General features: G+C 35.6%; 2 protein-coding genes and 2 non-coding genes across 4 annotated transcripts; 2 read left to right on the forward strand and 2 right to left on the reverse strand.

Moving 5' to 3' along the window:
- Positions 1 to 157: 157 nt before the first annotated feature.
- LOC135665381 (ribulose bisphosphate carboxylase large chain) lies at positions 158 to 2,148 on the reverse strand. Its single transcript, XM_065177193.1, has one exon. The coding sequence runs from the start codon at positions 2,146 to 2,148 to the stop codon at positions 685 to 687; it is 1,464 nt and encodes a 487-aa protein (XP_065033265.1). The 3' UTR covers positions 158 to 684.
- An 828-nt stretch (positions 2,149 to 2,976) lies between these two features.
- LOC135665380 (ATP synthase subunit beta, chloroplastic) lies at positions 2,977 to 7,828 on the forward strand. The gene has a single exon (XM_065177192.1). It carries the CDS (start codon positions 2,977 to 2,979, stop codon positions 4,471 to 4,473), a length of 1,497 nt encoding a protein of 498 aa, XP_065033264.1. The 3' UTR covers positions 4,474 to 7,828.
- Positions 7,829 to 9,951: 2,123 nt separating this feature from the next.
- Positions 9,952 to 10,024, reverse strand: TRNAF-GAA (transfer RNA phenylalanine (anticodon GAA)). The gene has a single exon. It is a non-coding gene; the product is annotated as a tRNA-Phe (tRNA).
- A 1,662-nt stretch (positions 10,025 to 11,686) lies between these two features.
- Positions 11,687 to 11,759, forward strand: TRNAT-UGU (transfer RNA threonine (anticodon UGU)). The gene has a single exon. It is a non-coding gene; the product is annotated as a tRNA-Thr (tRNA).
- Positions 11,760 to 12,500: the final 741 nt, after the last annotated feature.

The raw sequence follows: 12,500 nt of genomic DNA on the forward strand, positions 1-12,500 counted from the left end.
ACTTTCACTATTTGATTTCTTATCAGAATTAAGCATACGAATCTAATCCTAATCATTAGGATTGTTAATTAATAACGAGTAAGTATTGAAAGAACGAGTAAGTATTGAAAGAAATGATTCTCCTTTGTGGGAAGCCGAGGTATCACTTCAATATATATTGATAGAATCTTTTTATAAATTTTAAAATAGAAAGACACAGCTTTCTTCCATGTGATGTACAAATTCTCATCGAAAATAGAGATAGTTGTTTATTTCTATAAATAAAGAATAAAGAATTTGTTCTCGTATAATCAAATAATTAAGTTTCTATTTTAACATGGAACGAAAAAGACAATATATAGGATGGGTAAAGGAGCCTTTCCCTTGGCTTGATCTATGGCCTGAAACTAGGAGATATAAAAAAGTCCACCAATCCCAAGGATCCATAATTAATCCAATCCTATGGATCCAACAACAAACAATAGAAGTATTGAGTTGTTTAGTCTTCGATCTTATCTTGTATATATATAGGTAAGATCTGTACATCTGTACATATAAAAGATATATGCAAATACATAGTATAGAATGCTCATTCTTTTTTTTTTTATTCGGCAATCGGCCCAATCTTTTTTTTAGGAAAAGATTGGGCCGACTTTAATTGCAATCAATTAGGAGAACAAACAGGAATTACTGAATTATGCACACTTACTTTTTCTCTTTATCTAGCTTATCTACTGGTTCGAATTCGAATTTGATCTCTTTCCATACTTCACAAGCAGCGGCTAGTTCAGGGCTCCATTTGCTAGCTTCACGGATAATTTCATTACCTTCACGAGCAAGATCACGTCCCTCATTACGAGCTTGTACACACGCCTCTAAAGCCACCCTATTAGCTACTGCACCAGGTGCATTTCCCCAAGGGTGTCCTAAAGTTCCTCCGCCAAACTGTAGTACGGAATCATCCCCAAAGATTTCGGTCAGAGCAGGCATATGCCAAACATGAATACCCCCTGAAGCCACGGGCAGAACACCTGGCATAGAGACCCAATCTTGAGTGAAGAAAATACCGCGACTTCGGTCTTTTTCGATATAATCATCACGTAATAAATCAACGAAACCTAAAGTCATCTCACGTTCCCCTTCCAGTTTACCTACTACTGTACCGGCGTGAATATGATCTCCACCAGACATACGTAATGCTTTAGCTAGTACACGGAAATGCATACCATGATTTTTCTGTCTATCAATAACTGCATGCATTGCGCGATGGATGTGAAGAAGTAGGCCGTTGTCACGGCAATAATGAGCCAAGCTAGTATTTGCAGTGAATCCACCAGTTAAGTAGTCATGCATTACGATAGGAACTCCTAATTCTCTGGCACATATGGCCCTTTTCATCATTTCTTCACATGTACCCGCAGTAGCATTCAAGTAATGTCCTTTGATTTCACCTGTTTCGGCCTGCGCTTTAAAAAGTGCTTCGGTGCAAAATAAGAAACGATCTCTCCAACGCATAAATGGTTGTGAGTTTACGTTTTCATCATCTTTGGTAAAATCAAGTCCACCACGTAGACATTCATAAACCGCTCTACCGTAGTTTTTTGCAGATAATCCCAATTTTGGTTTAATAGTGCATCCCAATAGGGGACGACCATACTTGTTCAACTTATCTCTTTCAACCTGAATGCCGTGAGGCGGGCCTTGGAAAGTTTTGGAATAAGAAGTGGGAATTCGCAGATCCTCCAGACGTAGAGCTCGTAAGGCTTTGAAACCAAATACATTACCCACAATGGAAGTAAACATGTTAGTAACAGAACCTTCTTCAAAAAGGTCTAAAGGATAAGCTACATAAGCAATATATTGATTTTCCTCCCCAACAACGGCCTCGATGTGGTAGCATCGCCCTTTGTAACGATCAAGACTGGTAAGTCCATCAGTCCACACAGTTGTCCATGTACCAGTAGAAGATTCGGCAGCTACCGCAGCCCCTGCTTCTTCGGGCGGAACTCCAGGTTGAGGAGTTACTCGGAATGCTGCCAAGATATCAGTATCTTTGACTTCGTAGTCAGGAGTATAATAATTCAATTTGTAATCTTTAACACCAGCTTTAAATCCAACACTTGCTTTAGTCTCTGTTTGTGGTGACATAAGTCCCTCCCTACAACTCATGAATTAAGAATTCTCACAACGACAAGGTCTACTCGATATAGATTATGCATGAATGAAACCTTTGACAAAAATAAAAATAAAAAAAAAGAAAAAAAATATTCAACTAATATTATCAACTAATTTCAATGTTATGTTAAAATGAAATGGTTCATTATTAGACCATGTATTTGATTCATCAAATACATCATTATTGTATACTCCAAATACATCATTATTGTATACTCTTTGATATATATGGCGCAACCCAAACCCAATGTTTGTTTTGCAAGTTTACAATAAAATCAAATGGATCTCCTTCTTATTTTGAATCCAAATACTAAGAAAAATTCACTCTTGACAGTGATATATGTTGTATATGTAAATCCTAGATGTGAAAATAGGCATAATTCATCCTAAAAGGGTATAAAGAATAGATAGGCGGAAATCCAATATCTATTCAAAAAAAAAAAAGAACAATGGCCAATTAGATCGAAATAATGAATCATAAATGGAGTTCGGGTTCGAATTCTATAGATAATAGAATCTAATACGGATGGTTTTTCTATAATGATAGAGAAATGAAAGAGACTTACTCGTGATTTCATGTACTTAATATTTCTTTTGAAAAAAAGAAGGATTGGCTGAACTTGAAAATTGACTCATTGAATGAGTAATTGAATGAGTAAACGATTGAATCGTATTCGGTTGGGTGGTACCAACTAAATCAAGTGCTAACTCCCATTTATTTCTTATTGAATTAACCGATCAACTTGCTATCGGACATTTATTTTCGACTTGGCATGGCACTATTCAAAAAAACTTTCGACATACTTTACTTTAATTATAATTATGAGAATCAATCCTACCCCTTCTAGTCCTGCGGTTTCCACACTTGAAGAACAAAACCTAGGGCGTATCGCTCAAATTATTGGCCCAGTACTGGATGTTGTTTTTCCTCCGGGCAAGATGCCTAATATTTATAACGCTTTGGTAGTTAAGGGTCGAGATACTATTGGTCAGCAAATTAATGTGACTTGTGAGGTACAACAATTATTAGGAAATAATCGAGTTAGAGCTGTAGCTATGAGTGCTACAGATGGACTGATGAGAGGAATGGAAGTGATTGACACGGGAGCTCCTCTAAGCGTTCCAGTCGGTGGAGCTACCCTCGGACGAATTTTCAACGTTCTTGGGGAGCCTGTTGATAATTTAGGTCCTGTAGATACTAGCACAACATCTCCTATTCATAGACCTGCACCTGCCTTTATACAGTTAGAGACGAAATTATCAATCTTTGAAACAGGAATTAAAGTAGTGGATCTTTTAGCTCCTTATCGCCGTGGAGGAAAAATCGGACTATTTGGAGGAGCTGGAGTAGGTAAAACAGTACTCATCATGGAATTGATCAACAACATTGCCAAAGCTCATGGAGGCGTATCTGTATTTGGCGGAGTAGGCGAACGTACTCGTGAAGGAAATGATCTTTACATGGAAATGAAAGAATCCGGAGTAATTAATGAAAAAAATATTGCAGAATCAAAAGTAGCTCTAGTCTACGGTCAAATGAATGAACCGCCGGGAGCTCGTATGAGAGTTGGTTTGACTGCCCTAACTATGGCGGAATATTTCCGGGATGTTAATGAACAAGACGTACTTCTATTCATCGACAATATCTTTCGTTTCGTCCAAGCAGGATCAGAAGTATCCGCCTTATTGGGGAGAATGCCTTCTGCAGTGGGTTATCAACCTACCCTTAGTACAGAAATGGGTTCTTTGCAAGAAAGAATTACTTCTACCAAAGAGGGATCTATAACTTCGATCCAAGCCGTTTATGTACCTGCGGACGATTTGACCGACCCTGCTCCTGCCACGACATTTGCACATTTAGATGCTACTACCGTATTATCGAGAGGATTAGCTGCCAAAGGTATTTATCCAGCAGTGGATCCTTTAGATTCAACGTCAACTATGTTACAACCTCGGATCGTTGGCGAGGAACATTATGAAACTGCGCAAAGAGTTAAGCAAACTTCACAACGTTACAAAGAACTTCAGGACATTATAGCTATTCTTGGGTTGGACGAATTATCCGAAGAAGATCGTTTAACTGTAGCAAGAGCACGAAAAATCGAGCGTTTCTTATCACAACCCTTCTTCGTGGCAGAAGTATTTACTGGTTCTCCAGGAAAATATGTTGGTCTTGCAGAAACAATTAGGGGGTTTCAACTGATCCTTTCCGGAGAATTAGACAGTCTTCCCGAGCAGGCCTTTTATTTAGTAGGTAACATCGATGAAGCTACCGCGAAAGCTATGAACTTAGAAGAGGAGAGCAAATTGAAGAAATGACCTTAAATCTTTGTGTACTGACTCCTAATCGAATTATTTGGGACTCAGAAGTGAAAGAAATAATTTTATCTACTAATAGTGGCCAAATTGGCGTATTACCAAACCACGCCCCTATTGCCACGGCTGTAGATATAGGTCTTTTGAGAATACGCCTCAACAACGACCAATGGTTAACGGTGGCTCTGATGGGTGGTTTCGCTAGAATAGGTAATAATGAAATCACCATTTTAGGAAATGATGCGGAAATAAGTACTGACATTGATCCGCAAGAAGCTCAACAAGCTCTTGAAATAGCTGAAGCTAACTTGAGTAGAGCTGAGGGTAAGAGACAAGCAATTGAAGCGAATCTAGCTCTCAGACGAGCTAGGACACGAGTAGAGGCTGTCAATGTTATTTCCTACTAGTCAAGTCAATACATCAAAATAATAAAGAGAAGTTTTTAAAAAGTTCTTTATTATACACCACATGTTGATTCTGCCAATTGAACACAATCAAGTCTAATCTGATAAAACAAAAAAAGAAGATGGGGTAGAAAAACTTATTAGATATCATTTCATCGACTCCGGTATCTAATAAGTTCTACCTACTATTGGATTTGAACCAATGACTCCCGCCGTATGAAAGCAATACTCTAACCACTGAGTTAAGTAGGTCATTTATCACCACAAAAAGAACCCATCACTTCGGGGATTATAGGTGGAATATTATTTCTAAGCAATACTAATCTGTTCTGTTAAGCGTAAATAAATCTGTTCTGTTAAGCGTAAATAAAATAAATAGATCAGAGAGCTATGATGTGGATTATGGAATATCCATCTTGACAAGAAATTATCTATATGTTAAGATGTCTATGACAAGGGCTATAGCTCAGTTGGTAGAGCACCTCGTTTACACGCGCGCCAATGCTTTTCAAAGGAGCCTATTATGCAATGAACATAATTGATCGTATTGAGAAATCGATGTCTTACTCCATAGGTTCGAGGGAACAAGAGAACAATAGCCTGACAAATATTTGGTTCGGTCCGATTCAGGCGCGAATTCAGTTGCCAAATCAAATAGAACCCGCCATTGATTTGATAGTTGATAAGGTAAATACCCAGCCCATTCAATGCTAGGCATAATGAGTATAAGGGCCTCAAAATAACCTCTTTTCGTCCTATGAACTTTAAGGTGTATGAAGTCTCATATTCGACTGTTGCAGCGGAGCGATAGAGATTCCATTTAACTTAGGTTGATCTAGGCCGAAGGCAGACCTAAGTCAAGATAACCCTTCTTTGAAACACTTTGGTATTGCTCCTAGATCAGAATACAAATAATAAATCAGAGCACATGGAACCATCTCATTATCTTCCTCTAAAGAAAAAATATGGTGGACTAACTGATCTTTACATCAGTTGATGAAAGAGCCCAATGCAACAAAATGCATGTTGGGTCTTTGAAACAGTTCGAATCATTTCGATAATAATCAGTTTGATCTGTTTTACCGAGAAGGTCTACGGTTCGAGTCCGTATAGCCCTAATCCTAATATATTATATTTTTGTTTAGTATATAGTTTAGTGTTTAGTATATAGTTTAGTATGGTTTTCATTTCTATGGGACCAACCAAGTCTAATCCTAAGTCACATGGGTCTAGGACCTATTCTTTTCTTGGTCTTGGGTCTTGTCTTGTATTTGGAGAATCCCCCTAACTAATCACTAATCGTTTTTTGGCAGAACAAGAGCAACCTTATTGATTGATTCAGAGATAATGGAGAGATAACGAATTGGGCCTAAATATATTAACGTTTCTTCTTCTATATTCTATGAGTTGAGTGGGTTTGTGGATTTGATTTGGTCCGTCGAATCATTCGATAATGTGTGATTCTTTCTATTTGAAAATGTTATGTAAATCATTTATGATTCCGTCGATTATACTACTCCACTCTTTGCTATGTTTCATTGTCTAGTATAGGTTTGCTGTAAAACCTTTTTCTTGTAGCGAAATCTAACCCATTGCTTGGTCTTACCATTATATTATTAAGCGTTATTGCCGTAACAAAACAAACAAGTATTTTGGTTCATTCCAAATCGTAATCTTTGTTTAGTATTAGAGATTGGTCCGAAATAGAATGAATCTTTCATTCTAACTCTAATGAAATAACTCGATTCTTCTTATTTATTTCTGAGGAGGTGGGATAGTACAGGTTCCAAGTTTCCAATTTTTTGTATAGAAAGATATAAGTTGTTATATGTCACCTCTCAATTCAACGGATTGAATCAATTAAGAAAAATAGAAATGAAATCTAGGACAAGAAAAAGATAAAAAATCATTCGATGCATTAGATTATGTATTCATATTCGTATCAAATCAATAGAAGCAATGATCCTATACCCAGATTTTAATGAAAAAGGAATACTTCGAATAATATAGAATATGCTAGAAATCCCTAGACATTTTACCCCATATGACTATTGAAAAATTTAAGTTTTAAAAAAAGGAAATGAAATTATTATTATTTCATTATGTTGATTATATATAATCAACATAGTATTCTAATGAATATAGTATTCATAGTATTTAATTATAGGATATTTACTTTACTATATTATAGGGTATTGATATTTATTATAGTTATAGGCATAGGAATAGTTATAGGCATAGGATATTTTAGTATTTTATTACCTTTTTCTAGAGGATAGAGAACCCAAGACAAAGTGAGAGAGTTTTGTTTGTGTAAGAGCATCCTATGTCTACACCATATCTAAATAGAATCGAAATCCAAAATGTAAGTGGGATTCCATTAGATGAATCTTTAAACAAAACATGCCCCACAGCAAACAAACTCTAAACTATGCAGTTTGATTTGATCAAAATCAATTCTTGTTTCGCCTAAGATAAGAAGTTATGGATGAATTGACAATTCCGATTCGAATCGAATAATTCAGCATATTCCACATTAATAGGAGTACATTTATGTTTCTGCTTCACGAATATGATATTTTCTGGGCATTTCTAATAATATCAAGCGTTATTCCTATCTTGGCATTTGTAATTTCCGGAGTTTTAGCCCCGGTTAGTGAAGGACCAGAGAAGCTCTCTAGTTATGAATCGGGTATAGAACCCATTGGGGATGCTTGGTTACAATTTCGAATCCGCTATTACATGTTTGCTCTAGTTTTTGTTGTTTTTGATGTTGAAACGGTCTTTCTTTATCCATGGGCAATGAGTTTCGATGTATTGGGTGTATCTGTATTTATCGAAGCTTTAATTTTTGTGCTTATCCCAATTGTTGGTTCAGTTTATGCATGGCGAAAAGGAGCATTGGAATGGTCTTAACTGAATATTCAGACAATCAAAATAAAAATGAAGGAAAAGATTACATTGAGACAGTTATGAATTTGATTGAGTTTCCCTTAGTTGACAAAACAATTACCAATTCAGTTATTTCAACTACATTGAATGATCTTTCGAATTGGTCAAGACTTTCCAGTTTATGGCCGCTTCTATACGGTACCAGTTGTTGTTTCATTGAATTTGCTTCATTAATAGGCTCGCGATTCGACTTTGATCGTTATGGATTGGTACCAAGATCGAGTCCTAGACAAGCAGACCTAATTTTAACAGCCGGCACAGTAACAATGAAAATGGCTCCTTCTTTAGTAAGATTATATGAGCAAATGCCTGAACCAAAATATGTCATTGCTATGGGAGCTTGTACTATTACAGGAGGGATGTTCAGTACTGATTCTTATAGTACTGTTCGTGGAGTCGATAAGCTAATTCCTGTCGATGTCTATTTGCCGGGCTGCCCACCTAAACCAGAGGCGGTTATAGATGCTATAACGAAACTTCGTAAGAAAATATCTCGAGAAATCTTTGAAGATAGAACTGTGTCTCAACAGGAAAATCGATGTTTTACTACCAATCACAAGTTTTGTGTTAGACGCAGTACTCATACTGGAAATTATGATCAAGAATTGCTCTATCAATCACCATCTACTTCAGAGATACCTTCTGAAACATTTTTCAAATCCAAAAGTTCAGTATCTCCCCATGAATTAGTGAATCAGACAAGGTAAGGTTCTTTTGTGCAGAATAAGAAAGAAAGGGTCAATCTTTAAAAATTTCATTGTAAATTGAAATACTCATACAAATACAAATGTGGGAGAGATCAAGAAGATGCAGCAGGATCGTTTATCTGATTGGTTAGTCAACCATGATTTAGTTCATAGATCTTTGGGCTTTGATTGCCGAGGAATAGAAACTTTACAAATAAAAACCGAGGATTGGGATTCCATTGCTGTCATTTCATATGTATATGGTTACAATTATTTACGCTCCCAGTGTGCCTATGATGTAGCACCAGGCGGATTTTTAGCCAGTGTGTATCATCTTACGAGAATACAGTATGGTATAGCTAAACCAGAAGAGGTATGCATAAAAGTATTTGCCCCAAGGAATAATCCTAGAATCCCGTCTGTTTTCTGGATTTGGAGAAGTGCTGATTTTCAAGAACGCGAATCTTATGATATGTTGGGAATCTCTTATGATAATCATCCACGCCTTAAACGTATTTTGATGCCGGAAAGTTGGATAGGTTGGCCCCTACGTAAGGACTATATTACCCCCAATTTCTATGAAATACAAGATGCTCATTAAATGATAAGAAATTAATGTTTACTTAATACGACTATGACACGATTCCAGATTTCTTTCAAGTGAAGGAATATTTTTACGTTCCGTTCTAGATGAAAGAAAGTAACCGGACTTTAATTCGTATTATGGATAACCTAAAAAAAACTTCATTTATATTCCAAAATTTGGAATAGATCATATCCATTTCGTATGAGCAGAAACAATGGGATGAATCAAAAGAGTTCTGCACTATGAACTTTGTACCGCGCACATAACTTACTTAGATGTAGATGGACCTCGGAAAGTAACGTAAGCAAGAGTGAAGAAATGGAATAAATGTCAAAAATATGAAATGAAGAAATGAAAAGGGATTGGATTTTATTTGTACTGTGTCTGAAGTGCATTCTGTCTATTGCTATCTTTTAACTCCTCTCGACTTTTAAGTTTTTTTTTACTTTTACTTATTTATTTTTATTTTGAATATAGATGAAGACTTAATATTCTTTTTGAATGAGAGAAAGCACAGTATGAAGAAACAAGAAAGAAAAAAGAGACGGGAGCATAATCTCACTTTGTTCTTTACCATAACCATCCATACATATATTTTTTACCAATCCCCCCAAGGGGAGGTATATATATATATACATCTAGATGAGTAAATATGTAACCAATCCCCCCAAGGGGAGGTATATATATATATATATATCTAGATGAGTAAATATGTAATAGATGAGTAAATATATGTAATAGATGAGTAAATATGTAACATCTAGATGAGTAAATACGTATCATGCTCTAGACTATTAACGCCCGATCTATCTCGATTAATTTGTATGAATATCTATCCGATACATTATTTACGTGTCAGGAACCAGATTTGAACTGGTGACACGAGGATTTTCAGTCCTCTGCTCTACCAACTGAGCTATCCCGACCATTTCCCGTGCATCATCCTAGTAGAGTACTTGTGTCTATGTTAATTAAAGGGACTAAAAAGTAGTAAAAAATTTGACAAGTAAGTGTAAGGATAATGATATGGACTGTGAATGATTCAATAATAGAGATTCTTTGCCCATATATGTTCATTTGTACAGGTTCTATCCAAATTGGGATAAGATCCAAGGATTTTAGTTCGGATCCGTTTGTGAAAGAGTAGAGTGAATGAGAAAGATAGTGAATTTTGTTTGAACTGAACCACTGATGAAAAAAAAGAAGAGGATAAATACTTAGGAAGTAAAATAGGCTTTTTATTGGGGATAGAGGGACTTGAACCCTCACGATTTAAAAAGTCGACGGATTTTCCTCTTACTATAAATTTCATTGTTGTCGGTATTGACATGTAGAATGGGACTCTCTCTTTATTCTCGTCCGATTAATCAGTTTTTCAAAAGATCTATCAAACTCTGGAATGAATGATTTCATAATTGAATATTCGATTCTTCCTTCAACTTCCATTGAAATGGATTCATAATAACTCTGAATTTTTCATATTATAATTATATATAATTATAATATAATAGATTCGGGTCATGATTAATCGTTTGATATGGCAGTATGTATACATACGTATTAGGTATATAGGACCATCTTTTCTGTAATTTTTATAGACGGATTCCTGCTACCAACAAAACGTAGTCAACTCCATTCGTTAGAACAGCTTCCATTGAGTCTCTGCACCTATCCTTTTAAATTCTAGTTTTATAAACCTTTGTTTTCTCAAAATAAGGATTTGGCTCAGGATTGCCCATTTTTAATTCCAGGGTTTCTCTGAATTTGGAAGTTACCACTTAGCAGGTTTCCATACTAAGGCTCAATCCAATCAAGTCCGTAGCGTCTACCGATTTCGCCATATCCCCTTTGATACCAAGACCTAGTTGGAATTCCAACTATCCTTTTCATTTATTTTGTTTGTTTGGACCCGTTGAATTCGTTAGATAATGATTTCTATATTGAAAAAGTGTATGCTGCTGTTTGATTTTTTTGGCTATCCCCCATCAGTTCATTTATATTGAATGAACCTTGTTTCAATCAGAAATGATTCTATCATTGATGTATCCGCAATTCAATATGGATAGATATATCCAACATATATATGTTTCTCCCTCCCTTTCATTTTTACAGTGCGATTTGGAATAGTGGAACGGTCGATATTCATTCTTCTTTTTTTTTGTCCTATCTCCTCCTTTTCCGAATCAAACCAGAGGAATGTCTCATTTTCATTTAGATTGTATCTTTATCCTTATCTTTTTTTTTATCTTAGGACCGATTCGCTATAGCTATAATTAACATAATATAAATATATAAAATATAAATATATAAATAAATACATTATGTTGTATATTATAGTTAGATATAGTTAGAATAGTCAGAAGAATAGTCAGAATTATTATTATAGTTAGTTATAGTATATAGTTTAGAAGTATACTATATAACTATATAGAACTATACTATACTATATAGTTATATAGTTATAGTATAGTTATATAGTTATAGTTCATAGTTAATATTAAACGAATAGCTAATAGATAAGATCAGCTAATAGCTAAAATCCGGTAGTTTCCTCAATTTCTATATACTATTTCTGTTATGTTATGTGAGCCCGCTTAGCTCAGAGGTTAGAGCATCGCATTTGTAATGCGATGGTCATCGGTTCGACTCCGATAGCCGGCTTTTTCTCTATCGATTTTTCCGTGATTGATAATCTCTCTCCTCCTTTTCCCATATGTTATGTCGTGGTAACTTGCAACCATGACCAAAAAATGTATTGGAACAATTAGATCTCTCTCTACCGAACAAATCATAAAACGGAGCTGCAACTTCCTATATATACAAAAAATCCGGATATTGATACAATTTATTTTATTCTACTTTGTAGTATTTCGGTAAATTTAGCTTTGCTTTGTTTATCCCTTAGTTCAGTCTTAATTTATAGTTCAGTTTTCATTTTTTTATTCTGAAAAAATGAAATTTCAATAAAATCCATAAAATTAAAAAGGAGTCTTTATGTCTCGTTACCGAGGACCTCGTTTCAAAAAAATACGCCGTCTGGGGGCTTTACCAGGACTAACTAGTAAAAGACCTAGATCCGGAAGTGATCTTAAAAACCAATTGCGTTCTGGGAAAAGATCGCAGTATCGTATTCGTCTAGAAGAAAAACAGAAATTGCGTTTTCATTATGGTCTGACAGAGCGACAATTACTTAGATATGTGCATATCGCTGGAAAAGCTAAAGGGTCAACAGGTCAGGTTTTACTACAATTACTTGAGATGCGTTTGGATAACATCCTTTTCCGATTGGGTATGGCTTCGACCATTCCTGGAGCCAGGCAATTAGTTAACCATAGACATATTTTAGTTAATGGTCGTATAGTGGATATACCAAGTTATCGTTGTAAACCCAGAGATATTATT

The sequence above is a fragment of the Musa acuminata genome, unplaced genomic scaffold (genome assembly GCF_036884655.1).
Source record: "Musa acuminata AAA Group cultivar baxijiao unplaced genomic scaffold, Cavendish_Baxijiao_AAA HiC_scaffold_994, whole genome shotgun sequence".
NCBI classification, from domain to species: Eukaryota; Viridiplantae; Streptophyta; class Magnoliopsida; order Zingiberales; family Musaceae; genus Musa; species Musa acuminata.

Coding starts and splice junctions, on each gene's coding strand:
- LOC135665381 (XM_065177193.1), bottom strand. CDS start 2,148: ATGAGTTGTAGGGAGGGACTTATGTCACCACAAACAGAGACTAAAGCA.
- LOC135665380 (XM_065177192.1), top strand. CDS start 2,977: ATGAGAATCAATCCTACCCCTTCTAGTCCTGCGGTTTCCACACTTGAA.